This window comes from Eretmochelys imbricata, chromosome 10, assembly GCF_965152235.1.
Source record: "Eretmochelys imbricata isolate rEreImb1 chromosome 10, rEreImb1.hap1, whole genome shotgun sequence".
NCBI lineage: Eukaryota > Metazoa > Chordata > Testudines > Cheloniidae > Eretmochelys > Eretmochelys imbricata.
This window is the reverse complement of record NC_135581.1, coordinates 29,795,407-29,820,695: the sequence shown is the minus strand read 5'-3', so window position 1 is coordinate 29,820,695 and position 25,289 is coordinate 29,795,407. Positions and strand designations below refer to the sequence as shown.

Genomic DNA, 25,289 nt, shown 5'->3' with positions numbered 1-25,289 from the left:
AAAAATCTTGCTGTCTGTATTACATTTACACCAAAAGACACTCCAAGGAAATACCCCGGATTTACATAAATTTTCAGAATTATCTATTGTTTTTATATAGTTTGTTTAATTTTAAGGAGAAAAAGAGCTAGTTTTTAACGGAGCAATTATATAACCCCCCCCATTGTTCCAGTTACAACGAGCTCAGCTGTTTCTGGCGACATGTCCATGGCACTGAAGGGAAAGCAGACACGGGAACAGTTTTGTTGCATCGTTACGATTCCTTCTCAGATTGTGGGCTGTTCTCAAGGAACAAATCCGCAACGTCTACGTGCTACACACAAGCGCTCGCAGCAATTAGCCCGCAGCCGCGGGGCGGGGCGGGGCCGCTGCGCAGCCCAGGTCCCGCCCCAAGGGGCTCCCCACAGCCCCAGCCCAGCGCGGCTCCACGCGACCTGGATCCCGCGAGCGACTCGCTCCTCCCGCTTCGTGCCCGGCTGCGTGCGCTACGGGCGGCCCCGCCTCCCCCTGGCGTCCCCGCCCCCTGGGCTCCGGGCCTGGCCCGAGCAGGCAGCCTCGCTCTGACGCCAAGATGGCGGCCCTTGGGAATACGCTCTAAGTTTTCTGCGCGCGCTGAGCGGCCCTTCCTCTCCGTGCCGCCTCCCCTCCCGCCCCACCACGTCAGCGTCACAACATGGCGGCCCCCGCGATGCTCCTGCTGCTGCTGCTTGCGGTGGCGGGGCTGGCGCTGTGCGCGGCGCTGCTGTGGTTGCGGAGGCGGCCGGGCGGGCCCGAGGGGGCCCGAGGGCGGGTGTGCGTGGCGGTGCTGGGCGACCTGGGCCGCAGCCCTCGCATGCAGTACCACGCGCTGGCCCTCGCCCGGCGCGGACACGGCGTCACCCTGCTGGGCTTCCTCAGTGAGTGAGACCGCTCCGGCCCAGCTGCCCTGGGTCACCCTGCTGGGCTTTCTGTACCGGTCTGGTCCTGCCTCCCCGCCCCCTTCGGACCAGGTCCTCTCCTGTCCCCGGCGTCACCCTGCTGGGCTTCCTCAGTGAGTGAGACCGCCCCGGCCCAGCTCCCCGCCAGCCCCAGCTTGTCCCCCCTACTCAGGTATGGGGTCACCCTGTGGGGGCTCATCACAGTGTGAGACCTGATCCACTCCCCCCGCGCACCTCTTCTGGTCCCGCCACTCGCCCCAGGCATGGCTATGGTGTCATTCTTCTGGGTTTCCTCAGTGAAACACCCAGGCTCACCTTCAGTCCCAGGAGCCACATTGACCCATGCCCAGGGGTTTGGAGCCCACCTCTAAGCTGGGTCCAGTGGGGACCAGTGTAGATGCCCACATGTTTAATATCAAGCCACTGAACAGCAGCCACCTGTCCCCGATTAGCCTTGTTCCATACTAAGATTCATGCCCCTGCCCCAACCTGGGGGCAGCCTACCAGAGTGGCAGTGGCCAGCCTTATATTACAAACGTAAGCACTTTTCAGATGCTCACACTGACACCTCTCAGCGTGCTGCGTCCCTGTGATCCAAGTGTTCCCTTGGCGGGGTGATTATTGATCCCAGTATGAGAGCTGATCGCTGGTTCCTTCACTCGGATCAAAGTACCGCCTGCTGTGTATGCTCATCTCAGTATTCTAGATGTTCTCTACTTTGAACTGGGTCAGTAATTGTAGGGATGTGTTTCATATTAAAATGGAGTTTTTTCTAAATTTGCCCTTGCTTTACAAGTTTAATAATATGCTTTGTTATAGTAACACTCTTGTATGTGTGTTCAATAAACATCTGGTTGTAGAACAGTTTCTTTTTCTTCCAGGCACAAAGCCACATAGTGATATTTTGTGCAATGAAAAGATACACATTGTATCTATTTCAGAACTTAAAGTATTGCAAGGTAAGTCCCATGAGTTAGATGATTTTTAGTTGTACACGTTATCAATATTTCAAATTCTATTTCTGTTCTGAAGATATTTATCATTATTGTTCAGTGAAAACCAATTCTTAGGGTCTGAGTTTAGCTTCCAGAGTATAGTGGGTATCATTGCTGCTTTTAAAGAGGGAGGGAAAATTTGCACTTTCATACAAGAGTTCTTTAAAAAAAAAAAAAAAAAAACTGTTAGCACTCTTTGTACCAGAGTTCTGAACCTGGCTCAAAATTAGCATATTAGTTTATCCTACATGGAAGCTATATACACTTTCATCGTGTTTAACAATATGAGCACTCGCATGAAAACTTGGGCAATGCCTTTAACGTAAATTGGCCTGCTTCTGAGCAAGTGGTTGGAATTACATGTTTATGCTGCGTATATCTACTTACATGCACTATGAATTTATCTTTTTTCTAAAACAAAGACCATGAAGTAATGTGTTAATTTTTAAAGGATGCCATCACTTAAAAAAAAAAATTCTAAATGAATTTCATATTTAGGGTGTGCTATGTGAAATTTTGACAAAGATTTCTGTCATTTTACAGTTGGTCCTAAGATTTTCCAGTATATTACAAAAGTTATTGCACAGGCAATACAACTGTTCTATACAATGCTGAAGATAGATCGGCCATCTTATATTCTTCTTCAGGTATATATGTAAGATATATAGCTACGTGTTTATTGTATCACACTGCAGTACATTTTCCCAGCAACATCAGAAAACATAGTGACTGATAAAACTACTAGTGCGGAAGGAATAGTCGAAACAAATTTGTGCAAATGTGTATTTTGTTTCATGTATTTGCAACCTTTGTGTTCACTTTTTCCATTAATTTTTGAGCATTCAGACTTTATTGGCACAAACACTAGCGAACTGAATTTAGCACAGATGCTTGAGTCTCTACAAAAAGCAAATTTCAATTGCATACTTGAGGGTAGAATTTGAAATCCATTCTAATGCACACAGCACAGATTGTGACTTAAGCAGTCAAATACAGAGTTCAAAATTACCTGTTAAATAATCTAATCAGAACAACACCACAATTTGTCTACCAGTGTAAATTGCAAATTCTGTGTTCTCTTGTAAAAATAACAATTCATACTTCTTTGATTAATCCGATGAAGTGAGCTGTAGCTCACAAAAGCTTATGCTCAAATAAATTGGTTAGTCTCTAAGTTGCCACAAGTACTCCTTTTCTTTTTGCGAATACAGTCTAACACGGCTGCTATTCTGAAACCTACAAATGTTGAGTTATTCCAGTCAAATATTTACTTACACATATTTAAAGTAAATGAATTTTAACTCTCATTAATAGTTAAGGCCTCAGTCCTGCAAACATTTAGATAAATACTTTACTCATGTGAATAGTCCTTTTGAAATCAGTTTTCTAAGTGGAATTAGTGTTGGCTGCAGATGCCAAATTGAGAGCATGGAGGGGTGAAAGCTTTTATCCACAGAACAAATATGACATGAGTGAACAGCAGTATGAACTTCACAGTGCTCCTCTTCCCCCAACAATGTGCCTCGAACTTCACTTGGAGGTACCATATCTAGGAGTGAGAAAGTAGCTCTGTTTCCATAACAATGATTCTGGGTGTCTCTGCTGACATTTAGAGCTAGTTTTGGTGATAGTTGTTATTAGATATAGGACCACGAGGGACTGAGATTAACCTACTCTTTTTACATAAAAAGAAAAGGAGTACTTGTGGCACCTTAGAGACTAACCAATTTATTTGACCATGAGCTTTCGTGAGCTATAGCTCACTTCATCGGATGCATCTGATGAAGCGAGCTGTAGCTCACGAAAGCTCATGGTCAAATAAATTTGTTAGTCTCTAAGGTGCCACAAGTACTCCTTTTCTTTTTGCGAATACAGACTAACACGGCTGTTACTCTGAAACCTCTTTTTACATATATTACTGAGTAGTTGCCTGATTCCTGTGACCAAAAGTTGTAACTCAGGGGCCGTATTTGAGCCGGAGATCTAGAGATTGTTTAAACCGGTGTCAGTCCAATCCTTTCCTTTTCTGGCAGCTAATAAGCAGTTTGTTGTTTGGTCATAATCGGGTGCTATTTTTGTTTGTTTTATTTGTTAAACAGAATCCTCCAGGCCTGCCTAGTATAGCTGTTACCTGGATGGTTTGCCTTGTACGAAGAAGCAAACTGATCATTGATTGGCACAACTATGGTTATAGTATAATGAGTCTGATCCATGGAAAAGGTCACCCTATAGTACAAATTGCAGAGTGGTTTGTATAGAAGTCTTTATTTTCCTCTTACAAATTGTATAGTGTTTACTGCATGCAAAAAGGTGGAAGGCAGTGGTTAGGAGACCATTGACAAAGAGATGTTTCCTTAAAGAGGCACTTTATTTTTAGGTTCAAAATTGACGTACTTTACTTTTGGAGGTGTCCTATAGAATTAAATAGGAAATGCCTTTTCTGTGGGTTTTTGGACCTTGCTACCCAACCTAATAGAAAATTCTATCCTTGTTATACCATTCTGTAAAATGGTTCCAGAAAGCTATAGAAAACGATATTGTTCTCTGTTAAATTTTAGAGCCATTCCTATTCCTGTTATTCCTTTTGCATCCTATAGGAATTTTCACAAAAGGTTAAAATGATTATACCTTTTTGAGGAATGTCCTCCAGTAACAGCTAAATATTGTGTGTGTACACACATATACCAGTGTTTGTATGTGAAGTGTACACGCAGAACTGTAAAAAGCCTGGTGACTTAGGCCTGGTGTATACTAGAAAATTAGGTTGATTTAACTGTCAGTCTCGGGTGTGAAAAATCCATGCCCCTGAGTGGTGTGGATAAGCTGACCTATGTGCCTGTGTAGACAGCACTAGGTTGATGGAAGAATTCTTCTGTTTGTCGAGCTATCACCTCTCTGGGAGGTGGATTACCTAGCCGATGGGAGAATCCTTCTTATCAGCATAGATAGTATCTGCACTGAAGCACTACTTCAGTGCACTGTGCTGCTGTAGCATTTTAAGTGTAGACAAGCCTTAAGAGGCCTAATTATTTCTGAACCTGAGTGTCATCCACTGACTCTGAGCTGCAGTCATGCTTCTGAGATGCATGAGTTGCACATAAAGTCAATAGTAATCTGGGTCTCTTTAGATGGGTTGGAGTCATAATATGATGGTGTATATGGCTGTATTAATTCCTTATATGTTACATATCTTCAAATTTGAATATATTCTGCTTCTTGCCTTGTTTGTTTTGACTAGGTTATGTTAAACACTTTATATTATAATTGCTTTCTGATTTGCTTGTTCTGTATTGCTGATTTGCACAGTAACTCATCTTTCAAGGTTATGATAGTAGGTCTCTTTTGTTGAATTTAGTTCAGGCCTTTGGTTTCCCTGGGCCTCAAAGGGGACAGCATGTACTCTACTGTATCTTGAATGTTGGCTCTATATACAGGGCTCTTTAATGGAGCAATATCAACAAAGACATAATTTACCTGTTAAGAGGCAAGTGAGAAATGAATTCTGTGAGATACAGCTCCTGATAATTTTAGGCAAAATTGTTTAATCATGTTAATGTTCATTCCAAAGATTAGACATTGGTATTAGAGAATCTCTATAAAGACTAGAGAAACTGGTATTCAGTGTTACAATCTCATTAGTTGGGAATGGTGTTTGGTTTATAACTGAAGTTTAATTTCTGTCAGGTATGAAAAGCTTTTTGGACGTCTATCTGACTACAACTTTTGTGTGACTAATGCAATGAAAGAAGATCTACAGATGAATTGTAACATCAAGTAAGTCAAAAGCCTTACACAAACGATTGTATACAGATTTTCACTTAGATGAGGATATATAGCTAGCTAGTTAGCCCTAATGATTTTGGATTCATAGAAGTCTTACTGTATAATCAGGTGTAACGATGCTGGTTCTGGCGGGACCCAACTGAGAGTGCCAATTCAGGACAAATTGCTTAAAGCAGGGCAGTTACAGCCCAAGGCTGGGGTTTCTGTGCACACCAAGGCAAACCAAACCAGCCAAACAGAGAAGACTTACCCCACTGGCTAACCACAAGTCACACAAACAATTCCCTTAGACACCCCAGTTTCCCAGTATCCCCACCAGTGCCACTTGTAATGGGGACAAATGGTGATGAAAACCAATACCCCAGTAAAAGAAAAAAGGTTCTCTCGATCCCAAAGGACACAGCCGCAGACCCAGGTCAATATACAAATCAGATCTTACCCACAAATCACGCTGTTTACAATCCTTTAGAATCTAAAGTCTAAAGGTTTATTCATAAAAGGAAAAGATATAGATGAGAGCTAGAATTGGTTAAATGGAATCAATTACATACAGTAATGGCAAAGTTCTTGGTTCAGGCTTGCAGCAGTGATAGAATAAACTCAAGGTTCAAATCAAGTCTCTGGAGGACATCCACAGCTGGGATGGGTCTTTCAATCCTTGGTTCAAAGCTTCAGTGTAGCAAAGTTCCTCCAGAGATATAAAGCAGGATTGAAGACAAGATGGAGGAGCTGCAGCAGCTTTTTATATTCTCTTGCCATGTGGTCTTTCTTTTTTTGTTTCAAAGACAAGCTGTCCATTACATGGCATGGAAAAACCTCAGAGTTCTGTCCCTTAGGCATGTCCCTGCATACCTTGCTGAGTCGCAAGGCATGTCTGCCTTCTCTCAGTGGGTCAGTTGTATAGCTGATGGTCCTTAATGGGCCATCAGGCAGGCTGGGCAGAGCTGACACCAACTTGTCTGGGGTGTCACCCAGAAGCATAGCATAAGTTTGAAATACAGAACATATAAGAGCCAATATTCATAACTTTAACTACAAAAATGATACACACATAACCAGCAAACCATAACCTTGTCTGAGACACCTTATTTTACCCCCTTTATATAAGATTTGGTACCACTACAGGACCTTGGTTGCAACCATGTTCCATATGGTCCCAGTTCAAGTCAATAACATGACATCAGGTATCCAAGAAGCTTCTTTCTGACTCAGAACTAATACTTGGAAAAGCATATTTATCATGAAAGTATTGACAGGTTTCAGAGTAACAGCCGTGTTAGTCTGTATTCGCAAAAAGAAAAGGAGTACTTGTGGCACCTTAGAGACTAACCAATTTATTTTAGCATGAGCTCACGAAAGCTCATGCTAAAATAAATTGGTTAGTCTCTAAGGTGCCACAAGTACTCCTTTTCTTTTCATGAAAGTATTGTTACTGGTCCACCCCAGTGCTTCTGGTACTAGGAGGCCAAGAAATACAGGGTTGGTAGACGTACATGTCCCCAAACATTTCTTACCTTTTGTTGTTTACTTTGTAAAACCTCTCAGTAGTTCCACAAAACTTAAATAAAAGTGAATATTTATCCCTCCTCTATAATTCCCCCTCAAAGAAAGTCTGAGAGGCCATTTGAATTAAATGTTAGTGACAGTTAGAGAGGGGATAGCTGGGGCTTTTGGCACGCACATAGGTACGGAAGTGAGCATGAGGTGCTTGAGTGTTTTGGCAATGGAGGTAGTGAAGAACGAATCTTGTATTGAAATTTGAGCATTGGAGGAAATTGGAATTCCCAACTTCAGTAAGCCTTAATATCAGTACATTGTGGCGTCATTGTTTTAGACTGCGGCCCAGGGAGACATTACTGCATTAATTTACCATTATTTCACATTTTGAAAGTTTTTCTTTTGTGATCATAAGGGCTGGGGAATTTTTCAAAATTAAAGCTTAGATTCTTGGTCACAGTTATGAGGCAAGTTAAAAAATGAAGACAATTATACTGCAGTTTATATGGCTGTATTATGTGTGTCATGTATGCATTATGGATGAGTCCCTATTTGTAGGATTCACTCCACTATGCCAAGCCTAGCTCTACCTTATGCCATGTGAATAAGCAGGAGTCTTGCCAAATTTGTAATATTTTTAATTGGTGTAGTTCAGTCTTCTAGATCTTGAGAGGGCACGAGCCAGAAGGGCAAATGCAGCCTTATGGCTTTGCACAAAAGCAGCTCATATTTTTAATGCAGAGGAGGGCAGCCTGGGGAGGTTTCAGCACTTGGACATTCTGTCCTGAGGAGTGCCTTTGCATCTGAATCAAGAGCTAAGTTGGCTTACTGAGGCCTCACGATGGTCACACCCTACCCAAAATGAGGGAGGCTCAATCTGTTCTGTGCAAACTAGGATTGATCTTCCATCTCCCGGTCACTTGTCAGAGCAGCCCTTGATGTGACAAAATACAGAGCATCCCCCTGCTATAAATACTTTTGGAATGTAACACTCCCTGAGATTTCTTAAATGATATACTGTACTTCCTGCTTAGAAATTGTTTTTGTATGATGAAGAAGCTAAGGTTTGTCTCTGCTACAGCATGTGTGAGAGCTCCCTGGATAAGCACATAGTACTCCTGGGGGGATTCTGTGCCCATGCGGGGGCACAGAATTCATATGGCCTGCATTTTTCTGTGCTCCCCGTGCAGAAAAAAGTAAAAAAAAAAATCTGCTGGGGGACACGTGGCTCTTCCTCGGAAGCCCAGGCAGCAGGTCTGTTCTAGCGTGCCTGGAGCAGCCTCAGAGGCTGGGAGGGGGGCTGGGCATGCAAAGCAGCTTATTTTTGTTTCTGTTCTGTTTAGGTCCAGTAAAGAATAGAGACAACTGTACATTATTGTTATTGAGTCCGCAAAAAAAACCCTACATAAAAAAATTAAAATGTTATGGACATGTATATGTGTGCATATTTATTTGTTTTTCCTAAAGTTAATTAAGTATTTTAGGAAAACTCCTCAGAGTGGCCACCAGCAAAAGTTGGTGGCTGCACTCTGAGGCTACCAAAATTATGTTGTGAGAATCCCTGGGCTAGAGGCACAAATGAAGTAGCCTGCCTGAGTTAATTTATCTCATTCTCTGCGTACAAATGTAGCACCCTGACTGTGTAGTAAAAGTTGTTAAAGTTGCTGTTGATGGTTAATTGATCTCCTTCTCTGAGGCAGAAATGTAGCACAGTGCTTATTGTTCGTTAACTGTTCCCATTCTCAGTCCATTCTCCCAGGAGCATTAAAACCTGTGAAAGTTTTAAGGCCCCTACATTGCCAGAGTGATGTAAAGAAGTCTTAGCGTATGAACTGGAACCATAAACTCATGGAACATTAAATCCCACCAAATGAGGGTAAATCCATCTTCATCATCGTATCCACTCAGTATATTCCACACCTGAACATAGCCATGAACAACATACCGCCATATCTCAATGTCTGTACTTTGACCCGTTAAAGTTTTATGCCAGTCGTGGAGATTGCAGATTATGTATTCCTTACGCCACCCGTTCCTAAACCAAATTTCGCACCTCTTGATAATCTGTACCTTATTCCCTGATAACCAGAAACTTCTATGCTTAAACTCTGTACCGTTTTCTTTTTACTTCAACATCATCTTAATAAAATTATTAAATGACAGGAAGGGAATCCTCAGCTAGGAAGGTCTGTGTGCTTTCTCACTTTTTTCCTGTGCCAAAGTGGCACAATGGGTTTAGATTACAGCTCAGGATTTATTTTACTTACCCATTAAAAAAAGCTTTTGAGGGCAAATAAAAACATTTACCAAGCAGTCAATAAAATGTCAGGAGAATCAGAACTAAGCACTTCCCAAAGTATCCAGCCAGGTGCAGGACAATGATTAGCAAAACTGTGACAGGTTTCAGAGTAGCGGCCGTGTTAGTCTGTATCTGCAAAAAGAAAAGGAGTTCTTGTGGCACCTTAGAGACTAACAAATTGATTTGAGCATAAGCTTTCGTGAGCTACAGTTCACTTCATCGGATGCATGCAGTGGAAAATACAGTCAAAACTGTCTGACTTTCATGAGTGGAAGTCTGAGCAATTTAAAATGATATTCTACTTTTTTATTTTTTTATTTTTTTTTGCTGTTTGGTGTTCTGTAATGTACTGTATATACTCGTTCATAAGCCAAATTTTTTTTTATTAAAAAAGGAAAGCAGCAGAAAAGGGGGTCGGCTTATGAGCAGGCATAGAGAGGGAGAGGTGGGACACAGCTCCTCCCCCCAACAGAGGGAACAAGGAGAGGCAGCACAGGCAGCAGAGCCAGAAGGGAAGAGTTTCTCTGTTTCTGGTTTCGCTGCTCTCTCCCCAGCCTCCAAAGCAGCTGCAGCTCTGCCGCTCGGCCCTGCCCACCAGAGCAGGCTGTGGCCGCGCTGCCCGGCCCGCTGCAGCATGCTGTTGCCGTGCTGCCCCGTCTGGCTTGCCAGAGCAGGCTGCGGCCGTGCTACCCAGCCTGCTGGAGCAGCTCCGGCTGGGCCAGAGACATCCTCCCCTGGCCCTCCCCAGATAAGGTGGGAAGGGATGGGATGGGGAGCGTGTAGGGGGTGGTCACAGGGGTTGCTCCCCTGACCCCCAGCTTCTCCCCCGCAAAAAATTTCCCCACCAGTTGCTGTCCTGGCCCATCAGGGGAAGCAGCTGGCGCGCCAGGACACTTTGTTTACTTAGGTTTACCTCCGTGCCTATGCACGCTCGAGGTAAACAAACCATCTCGGCCCACCAGCAGCTTATCCCGATGGCCCGGGAGCCAGTTTGCTGACCCCTGAATTATAGGGTCGGCTTATGAATGGGTCATAAACATTTTCCATTTTTACGTATCCATCTTGGGGGGGTCGGCTTATAAACGAACCGGCTTATGATCGAGTATATATGGTAATTTAAATGAAAATCCAGGATTATAACTGGCATGCAGGGTATTAGTTACCAAGTATTTGTAACTTAAATTTCATGTGTTTAGGAAATGCTGAATAGTTATTGTGACTTTTTTCTGTGTTGTAGTTTAAATAAATTACCAAAACAATTGAAACTGGTGTGACTATATTGCATTATTTTGACAAATAAAATATTCAGAATTTTGAATTTTTTGGTGCAGAATTTTGAATTTTTTGGCACAGAATGCCCCCAAGAGTTAAATGGGACTTTTAAAAAAAGTACGCATTGAAAAGCATTAAAACATTGAATAGATCTTTTTCCTTCTTGATAGAGCAAGGCCCCAATCCTGCAGATACGGGCATGTATTTAACTTTATGCATGTGATGAGTGGTCAGATTGAAGTCAAGACTATGGAGCTGCTTAACTGTTTACAGCTTTGGGGCACTGTTGTGCTCTCTTGTACATCCTTAGGGTGGCAGAAGTGTCCAACATTATAGCTCTTCTATGCCAAAAAACCTTTTAAAATATAGAGAGTTTTCAGAATCAGATCATTAATTATTTTGGTTTATTGATGCTTTTAATTGCCTTTTATATATTTTTTTATTTGACTAATGAATTTGTTTCACTACAGAGCAATAACCCTCTATGACAAGCCAGCTGCTTTTTTTAAGGAAACACCATTAGAACTCCAGCATAAATTGTTTATGAAACTTGCCAAAGACTGTGCTCCATTTAAAAGAGGGTATGTATAAGTAACAGATGCAGTTAGTCTTTATTAACCGAACTAAGGCCAGCACACTTAGTTTAGAAACTGAGTATATACTTCTTGCTTGTGACTCCTCTTCTCTGTTAACTGACTGCAGCTCATGTGATTCCCAAATGCATGTGGAGTGGAAATGGGGTGTTTTTTAAGGTGTCAAATACCAAATCATTTTATCCCCAAAGTTACTAAACATCTATAGTCCAGAGAAACAAAAACTGATAGGCCAAATCTAAATAATTGTTTTTCTTAATGCAAATCCAGAGATGTGATCCCCTACTATTTTAGTCACATGAGATTCTTAGCATGCCTTAGAGCACACCACAATTAAAAACAAGCAAGATACTCGCAATTTAGTTTTGAATATTAGAAGAAAAAGGAAAACAAAACGCAAGCAAGCAGTAAATAATGGTTACTTCAGTCAGTGTGTCTTCTGTACATCTCTCTGTGGAGAGCTTTCATCAGAGATTATACTCTGGAGGATTAGTCCTACCTGTTGGGGGCACTCTTCTCTACATAATTTGAGACCGAAGTGTATTGTTTTCCAAAATCAGTAGTCCTGTCTTAGTGTACATTGGTAACTAAAACAATTTATAGATTGGCAAAGGAATTTCATTTAAGGGTTGATGAATCCTGTTTGGTTTATTATGGATAACCTAAACAGTTTATAAATGGGCAGAGGTAAATGATCGTAACTGAGTCCTATGAAAAGGAAGAAAATAATTAACTCATTTATGTAAAGAAGCTATTCAGTATTTTCTCAAATGAGAAGGCAGTGTTTGTATAAACCCATCAACTCACTGCAAGGACTGGTCTTAAGATAGGCAAACTAATGAATATTAGGAATCTGAATTTCAAAATAAATCCCACTATTTCTTTCTTTGTCAAGGTTATCCGATGTCTCCTCTCCAGGAATATACCATCTGAACAATCTAGTGTTAATACCTTAAATTATAATAGCACATGGAAATAATATAAGAAAAATTTAAATCTAATCCTTCGGCAGTGCTTTTGCAAACATTATCTCACCAGTGATGCTGAAGTCTTGGTGATGTCATCATGTTGCAGAAACAATGCTAGACTGCAAGGTTACTTCTTGATGTTGCATTATGGCTTCTTTTCCTTATTGCTGCTATTTGCTGCTTAAACAGACTGAGATGAATGTGCCAAATTGGTATCTCAGTTCAGAAAGATGTATACTCTTGTCCTTCCATAGTCCCACTGAAGGTAGAAGATACACCTCTTTCAGGGGAGTGGCAGGATCCAAATATTAGCTGTTATCACACTTTCATTGGCTCAGCACCTTCATGGGATGACATTGGTAACATCTTCAGCTCCTGAATATGCAGTCTGCTAATACATATGCAACAGCATTGTAAATCTTCAACTTTGTGATCCTATTGTTTTGTGTTTGTGGTGGGGAATTTTCAGGGTGTCTCTAAAGGTGGAGTCTTAATTCTTTCTTTTTAGTTAATCTTCTGAGATCTCTGTAATTCTATCAGGGTTTAATAGGAGATGAATTTCTATTTCAGATGAGTCTAAACACTCCTCCTTTCTACATAAGCCTTTTACCTTTAAAATAGTCGTCTTAAACTTAAGTGATTTTTTGAGTATTTAGACTCAAATAGTTCTCAAAACATTGTTTCTTCTTAAGAATCCTTGGAGATGTGTTTCTTGTCTTTGATTTGTTAAGTAAGTTAACTAATTTCCCAATTAGTATAGATACCTTATATTCAAGTGGCTTCTTGTATGTTACATTAGTAACCAGTTAGAGCAATGTCATTTGATTCCATGTTGGTACATAAAACATCACTATTCACATAACAATGGCATCAGAAAGCTAGTACATTAGATGCATCTAGGTACAAAATATTAGTGAATAAACACCGCAAAAGGAACTTAAGGTATCTAACAAACAAAGGTCTTCACCTTTAGTGGAAACACCAGGTTAGAAGTAATTAAAACATTTCTGAACTATACACGTTTTCTTTAGTGTTAAATGAATGAAGCTCTAGAGTGCTTATAGAAGAAGAAATTTTCAATAGGAATATTTCTGGAATCCTTAGAGTGGGTTTAAAACTGCGGTTTTTCCTCAGAAGGAAGAAGGAGAAGTAAGAGTTAGAGAGGCTCTTGGCTTAGCTTTTGTGGCCTGGATAAAGCAGGTGCTACATGTCTCCGTGAAATCGTAGACAAAGAATATCTTCATAGGCGGTAAGAGGAGAGGGTGGGTGTTCTGCTCCTTGAGAAGACACTCCTTTTGGAAGTTTGTCTTTTTAACCAAGTGGTTCCCAAGATTGCAGTCTACAGTAGATTCACCCATAAGTTGCAATTGAAAACTCCTACCAAACATACTATGCAAGACAAAAATCACAACAAATACTCAATCTTTCTAGCATCACACACAATAAAAATTATATAAAGTATTAAAGCATAATAAAAATTGTCATGCAATTTTCAAGGATCTGAAATTGCACCTGGAGGTGATAAGCACACAGAAGCAGTATTCTCCTTGAAGCTTTTTGTATCTGTCCATTATTGTAAGAAAGCAAGAAGTTCCCAGGAATTTCTTTAATTAGCCTGAATATTTCATTTACTAAAATATGCAACCAAAACCATAAGCATATGAGCTATTATTCTCCAAGCACCATGTGTACAAAAATAGTTGGAAATATCTCGCAAAATTCAGCAAAGGCAGGTTTATAGTAACATTAAATAAACGTATAACTTATTATAATAAAATTATTTTGCATCAATTTGGAGGTTTATCCCTCACATGCAGTACTAATCCTTGTAACAATACCGTCTTTCTTGGAGATGGTATGAAGATTCAGGAACACCTGATCTTCTGTATTTGTCCATCTGTGGGCAAAAATGTCTCTTCTGTTTCATAGTTGCTTTCAGGGAGCGAGATCTGTTCGCTTACTTAGGTTTCACTCATCTGGTGAATACACGAGCCTCTGTGGCTTGAAGTATGAACTTTGATATAGGGCCCCTAAATAGATATGGGGAAGGTAGACTGAGGCTAATGTGAGTCTTGGTGTAAAAAGCTCACAGACATAGCTGCTGAAGCATCCCTTACTAGAAAATCAAAAGAAAGAAATTTGGCAATTGTCAAATTCCCAGTGAGCTAAATATCATGTGCCTCATAAAGAGGGACCTCATTCATATAAATCTCAGATTTTTCAAAATCCTGAACTAATATTAAAAAGATTTCTTCAACAGTTTGTGGAACGTCTGCCATAGTAAATATCATAGAGGTAAGATGTATGAGATAATCTTTTATTGGACCAACTTCTGTAACTGGTTAAAAGGTAAGAAACAAAGGGTAGGAATTAAATGGTCAGTTTTCAGAATGGAGAGAGGTAAATAGTGGTGTCCCCCAGGGGTCTGTACTGGGCCCAGTCCTTTTCAATATATTCATAAATGATGTGGAAAAAGGGGTAAACAGTGAGGTGTCAAAATTTGTAGATGATATAAAATTGCTCAAGATAGTTAAGTCCCAGGCAGACTGCGAAGAGCTACAAAAGGATCTGTCAAAACTGGGTAACTGGGCAACAAAATGGCAGATGAAATTCAGTGTTGATAAATGCAAAGTAATGCACATTGGAAAACATAATCCCAACCATACATACAAAATGATGAGGTCTAAATTAGCTGTTACCACTCAAGAAAGAGACCTTGGAGTCATTGTGGATAGTTCTCTGAAAACATCCACTCAGTGTGCAGCGGCAGTCAAAACGAACAGAATGTTGGGAATCATTAAGAAAGGGACAGATAATAAGACAGAAAATATTATATTGCCTCTATATAAATCCATGATGTGCCCACATCTTGAATACTGCGTGCAGATGTGGTTGCCCCATCTCAAAAAAGATATATTGGAATTGGAAAAGGTTCAGAAAAGGGCGACAAAAATGATTAAGGGTATGGAACGGCTTCTGTATGAGCAGTGGTTAATAAGACTGTGACTTTTCAGCCTGTAAAAGAGACAACTAAGAGGGCATATGATAGAGATCTATAAAATCATGATTGGTGTGGAAAAAGTAAATAAGGAAATGTTTATTTACTCCTCCTCATAACACAAGAACTAGGGGTCACCCAATGAAATTAATAGGCAGCAGGTTTAAAACAAACAAAAGGAAGTATTTTTTCACACAACACACAGTCGACCTGTGGAACTCCTCGCCAGAGGATGTTGTGAAGGCCAAGACTATTACAGAGTTCAAAAAAGAACTAGATAAGTTCATAGAGGATAGGTCCATCAATGGCTATTAGCCAAGATGGACAGGGATGGTGTCACAAGCCTCTGTTTGCCAGAAGGTGGGAATGGGCGACGGGTTTGATCACTTAATGATTACTTGTTCTGTTTATTCCCTCTGGGGCACCTGGCATTGGCCACTGTTGGAAGACAGGATAATGGGCTAAATGGACCTTTGGTCTAACCCAGTTTGGCCATTCTTATTTTATGCAGGTGAGAGAGGGAAGCTTTTCAGCCATAAAGATACTCCTGAAGAAGAGCTCTGTTTGGCTCGAAAGCTTGTCTCTCTCACCTACAGAATTTGGTCCAATAAAAGATTACCTCACCACCTTGTCTCTCCAATATCCAGGGACTGACATGGCTACAGCTACACTGCATATAATAAATATCATGGCAGATGACGACTGCACCATGAGAAATGGCTTAAAAAATCCTCAGGACAGTCCAGCTTCTTTGTTAAAATCCTTAGTGCAGAATGAATTGACTCCATGCACGATAGGCCATCATCTTCAAGGTAAAACAAGTACAGGCTGGAGAATTGGAAGGCATGCTAAACACTCTCCACAGATTGCCAAGGGAACACCCTCGGAAGTTGTATTGTTAGGATATTCGTGATAGCTAGGAAAAGAATCATTTGAGTCGCATGATCATGATACCTGGATGCTCACCAGCAAAATGAATGAGCCCCCAGAGGTGCTGAATGACAAATTTGGAACCAGAATGTTGTGAAATTCATACCATTTGGTACAGTGTTTGATTATATCCAGGCACATCCTTACATAGTATATCTTGGAATTAATAATTACATTCTTTAAATCCTGTTTACACAGAACAGACTCCATACGTCCAGTTGTTGAGAAGTCTGCATTTACAGAACTAGACATCAGAAATGGAAATGTGACACAAGTCAAAGAAAGACCAGCTCTTCTCATCAGCAGCACCAGCTGGACAGGTCTTGAATCAAATTGGTGTTTATTGTTCATATTCTTTTATAATATCTTTACATTAAACAGTTGATAAAAATTAGAGCTGTACCTCCCTCCCCCACACATAAACTTTGATCTGATACAGGACATTACAGCCAGCAAAAACAAAGTTGTATACATTTCTTTGATTAACAGGAAGAATTTGCAGAACAGCTGTATGGACTATCTGTGTCTACATATGAGGACCCTAATCCGTTGAAATTTTTAGTTTAATTATGGAGTTATAAGGTAAATGAGCTCCATGAATGATTAGAGAAACAAGTCCTACCCTCGTCTAACATTAGAAGTACATTTAATATGCTTGCATGGTGCTCTAGAATGGTTCTAATAAGTTACAATGTTTTGTCTTTCATTTCCTGGTACATTTATTACATATATTTATGCACTAAGATAATTATTTTGTTTGTGAAAAAGTCTAAAGCTGGAACAAAATCTGCTGTATTGTAATTGAGAATGGAAGTGTGCATCTTCCTGAAATAAAATTAATTGGCAATAATGTCTAATAAAATTGACAGTGAAACGTCATGCTTCTGAGATGCTGATTGGCTTTAGTATTTGTGTAATTGTTGGAAAAGTTTCCATTAAACGCAGCAAGTAGGAATAATATGAGAGTTATAGGCTTTTGTTTAGTAGTATTACATTTATAGTACCTATCATGGTAAAAGCACATTGTATATTTAGTCACTTCAGTGAAGATGAGGAAAGTCATGATTACTATCTTTTCAAAAGAATAAGGCATTACAGCTAAAAATGCTACGAGTGTCACTAATAAACCTTTCTTTTTCAGAGGATGAAGATTTTTCTATTCTTTTAAAAGCTTTAGAAGGTAAGTATCAAGGAGTTTTCTTTGGCTTTTTAAAGAGTCGTCTTATGGATGTATTCTCAACAATCTCTAAGAGCTTCTTCAAAGAACAGTGCCTTCATGTGCAAATGAAAATTCAAATGCGTTTAAGGACCAGAGTAGTTTCTCAGTGTGGGAGTGAAAAAAAGCTTAAGATCATAGTGACATGCATGATACAATTAAAACCTTTGTCACGAGGAAATAAATTTCTAACCACTTGATAAAGTGGGTTACAGCTTTACTTTGTACTCATCATGTGGTGTGGCCGCTTACTGAGCTCCCTCTTGTGGCCAGGGGTGCCTTTGCAATGCCTTGTGAATAATTTCTCTCTCAGGTTCCTTACACAGACAGGTCTGGGTTTATTCATAGAAAATCATTCAAAGTCCCAAATCGAAGTCCCCTAACCAAATGTTTCCTTTCTACTCCCAGGTCTCCTTGCCGGGAGAGCTTTTGTGCCCTTTCCCTAGCTTGCCCAGGGTCTCTCCTGCCTTAGCAGGCTATTCCTAACCCTTTCTGGCTGGAGTCTTAGTCCCAAATCCCAGGACTCTGCTGGAGTCTGCCCAATCCTAGCAGTCTCTGTTCTCCCTGAGTACCTCCCCTTCAGTGCAGCCACTGCTGTCCTTTATTGGGAACTACCTGATGTAAGATTCAGTGGGTGAGTGGTTAAGTTGCTTGACTAAAGATCTGAAGTTCAAGTTTATGGGTTCAAATTGCACTTGATCTCCCACTGAAAGGCCATCTCTTGTTCACCCAGATGCAAAATGGGTACCTGTTCCACCAGGTTAGGGCTGTCAAAGGCGGTTGGACATATCACTCCCTTGTGTACCCTTGGCTGTGAAACTGACATACCTTAACCACATCAGCCTGATGAGCCATTGATTTGGGGGAACTTTGGCTCAGGTGGGGCTCACCCTGTAATCAGTGTTGGCTTAGATCCAAGGTCTCCAGCCCATGAGGCAAACCACCCTGTTATACAACATGTGCGTGCGTGCGTGCACACACACACTTTCAAATACCTATTGAAATGATTTCAAGAAAGATGGGAACCTGCATTAAGCAATTTGGGTAATCTGTGTCTGTGTTCTTGAACCTAACAACAAGAAACAGCTCGTAGTGGTCACAGAGTAATGTTGGGTTTCTGCAGATTTTATGAACTGTACATTTAAAAGCATGATGTCCATATAATTTATTTGTATAGTATAAAAAAGGAAATATGTTAACATATATATTTAAAAAAAATCTCTTAAATCAGTTTTAAATTATTTTTGTAAAATGAAAAGTCTTGTTCCTTCTTTGAAATCAGTGGGATTATCTGTATGGGGTGGGGGGGAAGAGCAGAATTTGGCTCAGCAGTGTTGTGGGTGGCAAACACCTACACCTTCCAGACAGTTTCCTTTAAGTATCAGGCATGTTTCAGAGAGGGCTAGGTGATTCCTTGTGAAGAATTATTACTTTGCATTATGGCTGTTACAAGAGGCCCAAATTAGGATCAAGGTTCCCAATGTGAATTTCCACATTTGCTAGTTTGCCTGAAGTGTTTTTTTTAACTATTTACTTGAAATAGAGTTCTCATTTGTACATCAAAATTATTCTTAAATGGGGGTGTGTGTATCTAGATATACACAAAATAACTTTATCTGTTCTGCAGATTATGAAGAGTATGTCAGTGATGGAATCAAGCTTCCTTCTTTAGTATGTGTGATAACAGGTACCACTTTTACATGGTAATTTTCTGTTCCCTTTCGGTGCTGATGTTGGAGGATTAATTTTTATCATCCCATTATATTGACTCTTACATTGATTTTTGTGTGTCTTTCAAAAAATATTTGTTTGGCACTAATTTACCAGATCAGTGGTTGGAGAAAAAGCAAACCAATGGTGGCATGTTAGGCATTTTAAAATAAAATATACACCACAGTATACGAATCTAGCCATTTTATTGTACTCTGTAATTCCTTTGGATGTATTTTCAGAATTTGAATAGTGAAGAAATGCTGGTAAAACAACTTAAAATGTGGTTTAAATGGTATTTAGCCTATTGCTAAGTAGGGAGGAATTTGGCTAGTACTTGGGAAGGAGACCAACCGTTGAATTTGAGGTTTTTGCAAAATGGTATAGATGGTTCAACAAATGGTATTCTTTCCTCCTTGTACTAAACTAATAACTTAGCATGATGATAAAAGGGCACTGTGCTGCTGGAGGGTGTCATCTCTCAGTTGATTTGCATCTGATAATGGTGTATCAACGATATAGCATTTTATCTCATGGTTGCCCTCAGAAGACCCAGTCGGATTCACTATCACCATGCTAGGCCCTATATGAACACTGATGAATGATGCACCCCCTTCTTCTAATACTTTACAATCTAGGAAGACAAATGAGGTTTGCTCTATATCCCTACACTTTAATGTACAGAAAAAAACCCACTTTGGGTGCTCACAGCAAAAACACTAATATATATTGTTTGTTTGTTTTCCTTTTAAAAGGTAAAGGGCCTCTAAAAAAGCACTACAATAGCCTGATAGACAAAATGCACTTTAAACACATCCAGATCTGTACACCGTGGCTAGAAGCTGAGGATTACCCTGTTCTACTTGGTAAATAATGGATTACAGTTGCTGAAAAAGCTTTAAAGACTCAAGAACAATGTGTGAGGCTTAAGCAAAGGCTATGGATAGCTATTGATGATTTTGGGTAGGGATGGTGTGGTATTTATCAGAGATGGTTTTTACCAGGTAAAATCATGGTTTTTAGCGCCTCAGGAAAAACGAGTTAGTCCCAGTTTAAGGCATTTTATATTGAAATGATTTCAAGAAAGATGGGAACCTGCATTAAGCAATTTGGGTAACCTATGTCTGTGTTTAAAACTGTTTAGTTAATGATGCCACTTTATACTTATTTTTAGTTACATATTCCAATTGTGGTTATGTAAAGCAGTAGATTTGTAGATTAATGTAGGGTTGTACAAATACAAAGTAAAACTGAAATGGGCATAATATTAATATATGTAATAATACAGTACTGAACATCGGCATGTCTACATTTTGGTTTGATATTTTCTGAAGGAAGTTATACATGTTATGACTCATTTCAGTTTTCAATATTATATAAACAAAAGTTGAAAACATTTGATTATATGAAAACAACAATGCAGACTTGTAGACTTAAAGCATTAAGCAGTCAGAAGCATGCAGTGTTGCAGACCAACGGTCCAGGTCCACTTGGCCATGCAACATCCTGTAGCTGAAGACCAACTTCGATGTAGTGGGTAGGCCAAGCCTATTCCTCGGCTTTGAATGGATGTATCCAAAGTTTGAAAAGATTCATTCTGTATTTGCTGAACTTGCTGGATCCTGATGCAATTATTCGTCCCGCTTTCACCGTTTAAACTTGGTTTACGTTGGTATTTACCAGTGCCCTGTCCTAAACTAGTTTTTCCCGGGAAATGGCCAACCCTGATTTTGGGCGCTAGATATATGAATACCACAGTAAAATTAAATTGCTTGTTAAGAACAAAGTATATAACTGTAGCTTGTGCCTTTTGTTATGCCTGAGAAATTGTTTAATTTTTGAAACTGCACAGTTTCCCCTCCTATTCTGGTAATTAGGTGTAGAATTCCATCTTGAAGGTTTGCCAATATATCTGTATTTAAAAAGCCTCTGTTTGCCGCCTTCTATTCTTCTAGGTAGGCTAAAACATAGTGGGTTGTCTCTATTCAATGTATTCTCAAATTCTGTTCAGTAAATAACATTGGAGAGTTTCTAGCTGAGCTGTTGAAGGTAGCTGAGGAGATTAGGAAATAGAATGTTCATACTCCCTTAGCATTTTAGATAAATGAAGCTCAATAAAAGCTATGTATGGATAAAATACTGGTAAAATACAAGTTCTGCCTAATTTCAACCCCTCACTGTCAGTTTATTTGGCTTGTATATCTGTGGTGGTTTCTAAGGAATGAGTATTCATATCTGTAAACTTGGATTCTGTAAATTATCCATGTATTGTAAAGGCATTTGGATTGGAAGAGTTCTTTAGTGGGTCATCTAGCCTGTCCCCTGCATTGTGGCAGGATTGATTTAATTATTTACAATTTCAAATAGATGGGGGTAGATTATGTGTATAATGTCTGTTAGTTTTTTAATTTCTCTTCTTCCCTTATTTTAATATCAGTTACTTATGTTTCTAAATCTCAGCTGCTCTGAAAAATAAAAAATTATGTGGCTTTTACTCACTGAGTTCCTAAATTCTGACCTAAATCATGTTCCAAGTAGCTTTGTTTTAATGGCACCAAAGACATCAAGTTACATCAAAAATTGTTAATGTTTACAAAATTATGTGTTTCGAAAATAATCTTTAGAGTTAATCACTTTCAAAATATACTTTTTAAAAAGTCAGTTTTGTTTCTTTTATAATTTGTAGGCTCAGCAGATTTGGGTGTCTGCCTCCACAAATCATCTAGTGGCTTAGATCTGCCTATGAAGGTGGTGGATATGTTTGGCTGTTGTTTACCTGTATGTGCAGTACATTTCCAGTGGTAAGAGCTTGCTTACTTTGACATAGCTTAAAATAACTCAAATAGATTTTTTTTAAAACAAATATGTAGTTTGCTACAAAATCATATGATAACAATTTCTGCTGATATTGAATTGATTCCTAGTTACAACACAGTAATATGTTTGCTTTAATTTGCTAAAGGTAAATAAAATTATGAAAACTAATTTATGACTTCTAGAGGTCATTTAAAAATTAACGCTGCTTTTGTGTGTGTGTGCACACGCATGCAAAAGTTAGGGCATTAACTGCAGTGTCCTAGCCAGATTGCTTTAAAAACAACCACCTGTGATCCCAATTGGAAATTATACTCTTCTTCATATCCTGTTCTAAACTACGGGATTTGTTTCTATATACTGTTTGAGAGATGCTTCATTGCACTTTGGGATTGTCTAAACCTTAGTGATGGATGAAGTGGTTACTGTATCTACAGTTTATAAAGTACTTGTAATCCTTTGGGAGAAATATGACTTTCGTAATGTAAAGATACTTTGTCTTGTGCTATAGCGTTGGTGGTGACAGCAGCATAGAATACTGTGTGATAGCTTTGTTCATGACTGTAATATATAATGAAGACTCTTTTCTTTTTGTCTGTGATCTTTTAATAAGCCTGTAAAATACACTAGCTTTCAGTATGATCATGGTATCTTCAGGTGAAAAATGCACATTTCAAATTTTAGAGTTCCACTTAAAAAACAAAACAAAACAAAAAACAAACAAAAAAACAAAACAAAACAAAAAAGTTGAAGAAAATTGCTGCACTATGTTACAGACTGCTGCTATTTAATCTATCCTGCTTCCTGGGCCAATTCAGAGGAGAATCAAATCTGCTGTAACATCCATTTTTCCAACCATCTCGGTGTGTAATGTATAACTTAGACTCTCATCCAGGTATCAAGTTTCAATGTGTAATTTTACACAGTTTTACATATCACCTGCAAATTTGACTGACTTAGTCTAAAGAAGTCCAAGATGGTGTAATTTGTATGCTATAGGGATGGAACAGAGGGGTTAGAATGTAAATCAGCTAATAGAGGATGCAAATTAAAGTAAACTACCCTTACTGTAAATTACACTGTAGTATGTAAGCTACATGTTGGTAAATGTGTGTGTCCAGTGCAATGTAAGGGAGACTCAGAAAGTATAATTGAACCTCTTATATGTGAAGGGGATGAAAGAAGATGTATATTATTTCTGTCTTAGCTTCCCTTGGATTCATTTAGACTCCATGACTGTGAAAGACCTGTGTTTCAGAAGGGTTACGTACAATAGAGTACTGAAGACACGTCATTATGGAAATGAATGGCTTCAGTTACAACAGGCTAACAAAGCATGCTGCACAAACTTCTACATTATTCTGTGCCGGCAAACGAAATAACATGTTGCCACTGTACCCTTTTTATTCCTTCCTAAGAGGAATTTCTCAGTACAGTTTGTATAGCAGCAGTTCTGGACAGGCTTATGCCTAGGAAGGAGGACTAATTTGTTTCAATCATTTGCAGCTTGTACCCCAATGCAAGGAATGGAATTTATGTTAAGAGATCCAGGATCTTAACAATGTGGGGCTTGTAGTAGGGCTTACAAACCCCATATTGAGCATAGGTAGAAGAGAGAGGAGAGTCTTCCCTGCTCACAGGCAACCAGACTGACCACACCCCAGCACAGCTGCCAGAACCACCTTCATAGGGGCATGTACCCGCAGCTGAGACCAATAAGGAAAACAAGCCCAGCTATAATGGAAGGAGAACAGAGAGATAGGGAGGCAGAAAGGCCTGAGATAGTGGAGCTGCAACAGCCCCATGCCATGCTGCCTCTAAGAAACTGACAAGAGAAGACTGCAAGCCCTGGAGTTTAAGGGCTGGTTGACTCATTTTAGGTTAAGTTGATGGACTGGGCTGATTTGAGTTGAATAGAGGGAGACCAATTAGGAGAAAGCTGGAACCTCTGGAGAGACTGTCCCTAGAGTATTTGATAGGGCTACAGTACATAAACAATCTCTGCAGGTATTTAAGTGGAGAAGCCTTTTATGTTGTTCTTACATTTTCTTCACTGGTTTTGTTCACAGTTTACATGAACTTGTGAAACATGATGAAAACGGCTTGATATTTAGGGACTCGAATGAACTTGCAGAACAGCTGAAGGTAAAGAGAGGCTCAAGTCCTTTTTGTTTCCTTTTTCTTTATGGTTAATGGAAAGGTACTGTTTTTGCACATTTGGAGTTAGTAGATTATAGATCCGGTTGTCATGTTTTTCTCCCTCTGTCTTCTCTCATTGTTTACTTTTGGGCAGTGATGCTTTTTGTTTATTTACTTATTTTTATATATTGTTAGTCAACATTGAATAGTATTGAGTATTAATAATTGTACTTTGTGGATTTAACTTTAAAATATACATTGTAAGACTAAATTCCCGCCTATAGTTATGGATTTTATTGGCCACATCTGTTTGTGTATGAATTTAAAGCAAGAAAGCACATTTTAAATATTTTATTATCTTGCAATACTTAGAGCTCTAGAGGGAAGAGTCCACTTTACTGCTTCTCTTTTAATAATCAAATTAAAGTTGGGAGGGGCAGGAGAAGCTTGGAGTGTGATATTTAACTACTTCTTTGTTATTTCTTTAATCTTGCAGATGCTCTTATTAGAATTTCCTACAGCTGAAAGTAAACTTTATATGTTCAGAAGAAATCTTCGGGCATCCAAGCAGCTGCGTTGGGATGAGAGCTGGGAACAGACTGTGCTTCCTGTGTTTAGGAACAATTAATGGTTTTCAAAAAATGGACAAAAGAATTTGCATTTACGATTTTCACATTCCCAAGTTTGGTTATACATGATGGAAATGGTGAATAAAACCTTTATATTTGGTCTTAGACAGGTGTTTTTTAAATCTCTCCATCCTGAAATAACCTTTGCAACACACACTTTGATCTGTGATTTGAACCAGTTGGATGAATAATTTGGTATGGTTTGAGATTTGTTGGCAGCTGAACTTATACTTTGCATTATGTAAAGATAGAGGAAGGACATGGTCCCTGCATGAAGGAACTTAAATTTCACAATCTCTTCAGACCATTAATCTACCTCTAGCGTTTGGAATGAATGGTTTGGATAGTGACATCCCTTAGGGGAGGCTCTGTTAATGGAGATTCTCTATGTCCTAGTAAGGAGGAGAGGATGGAAAATGATAAATTACAGGTAGAATCTGATGAGAAAAATTCTCATTCAATTACATCATATAATAGCAGACAGCTAAAAAATGACAAGTTTTTAAAGTGCTTATACACAAATGCTAGA

At 39.5% G+C, this 25,289-nt stretch overlaps 1 protein-coding gene across 3 annotated transcripts; it reads left to right on the top strand.

The window, feature by feature from the left end:
- The first annotated feature begins 542 nt into the window (after positions 1 to 542).
- ALG1 (ALG1 chitobiosyldiphosphodolichol beta-mannosyltransferase) lies at positions 543 to 24,865 on the top strand. Of its 3 annotated transcripts, none has more exons than XM_077827754.1 (13): positions 543 to 896; positions 1,799 to 1,876; positions 2,456 to 2,559; positions 4,012 to 4,160; positions 5,597 to 5,686; positions 11,234 to 11,344; positions 16,451 to 16,572; positions 17,394 to 17,432; positions 19,096 to 19,155; positions 19,934 to 20,044; positions 21,865 to 21,979; positions 24,062 to 24,137; positions 24,628 to 24,865. In XM_077827754.1, exons 1-13 carry the CDS (start codon positions 674 to 676, stop codon positions 24,757 to 24,759), a joined length of 1,410 nt encoding a protein of 469 aa, XP_077683880.1. In that variant the 5' UTR covers positions 543 to 673; the 3' UTR covers positions 24,760 to 24,865. The 3 variants fall into 3 exon arrangements, with proteins under 3 accessions (XP_077683880.1, XP_077683881.1, XP_077683882.1); XM_077827755.1 differs by lacking the exon at positions 543 to 896 and adding an exon at positions 1,058 to 1,644; XM_077827756.1 differs by lacking the exons at positions 543 to 896; positions 1,799 to 1,876; positions 4,012 to 4,160 and having other exon boundaries at positions 2,461 to 2,559.
- The last annotated feature ends 424 nt before the right edge of the window (positions 24,866 to 25,289 follow it).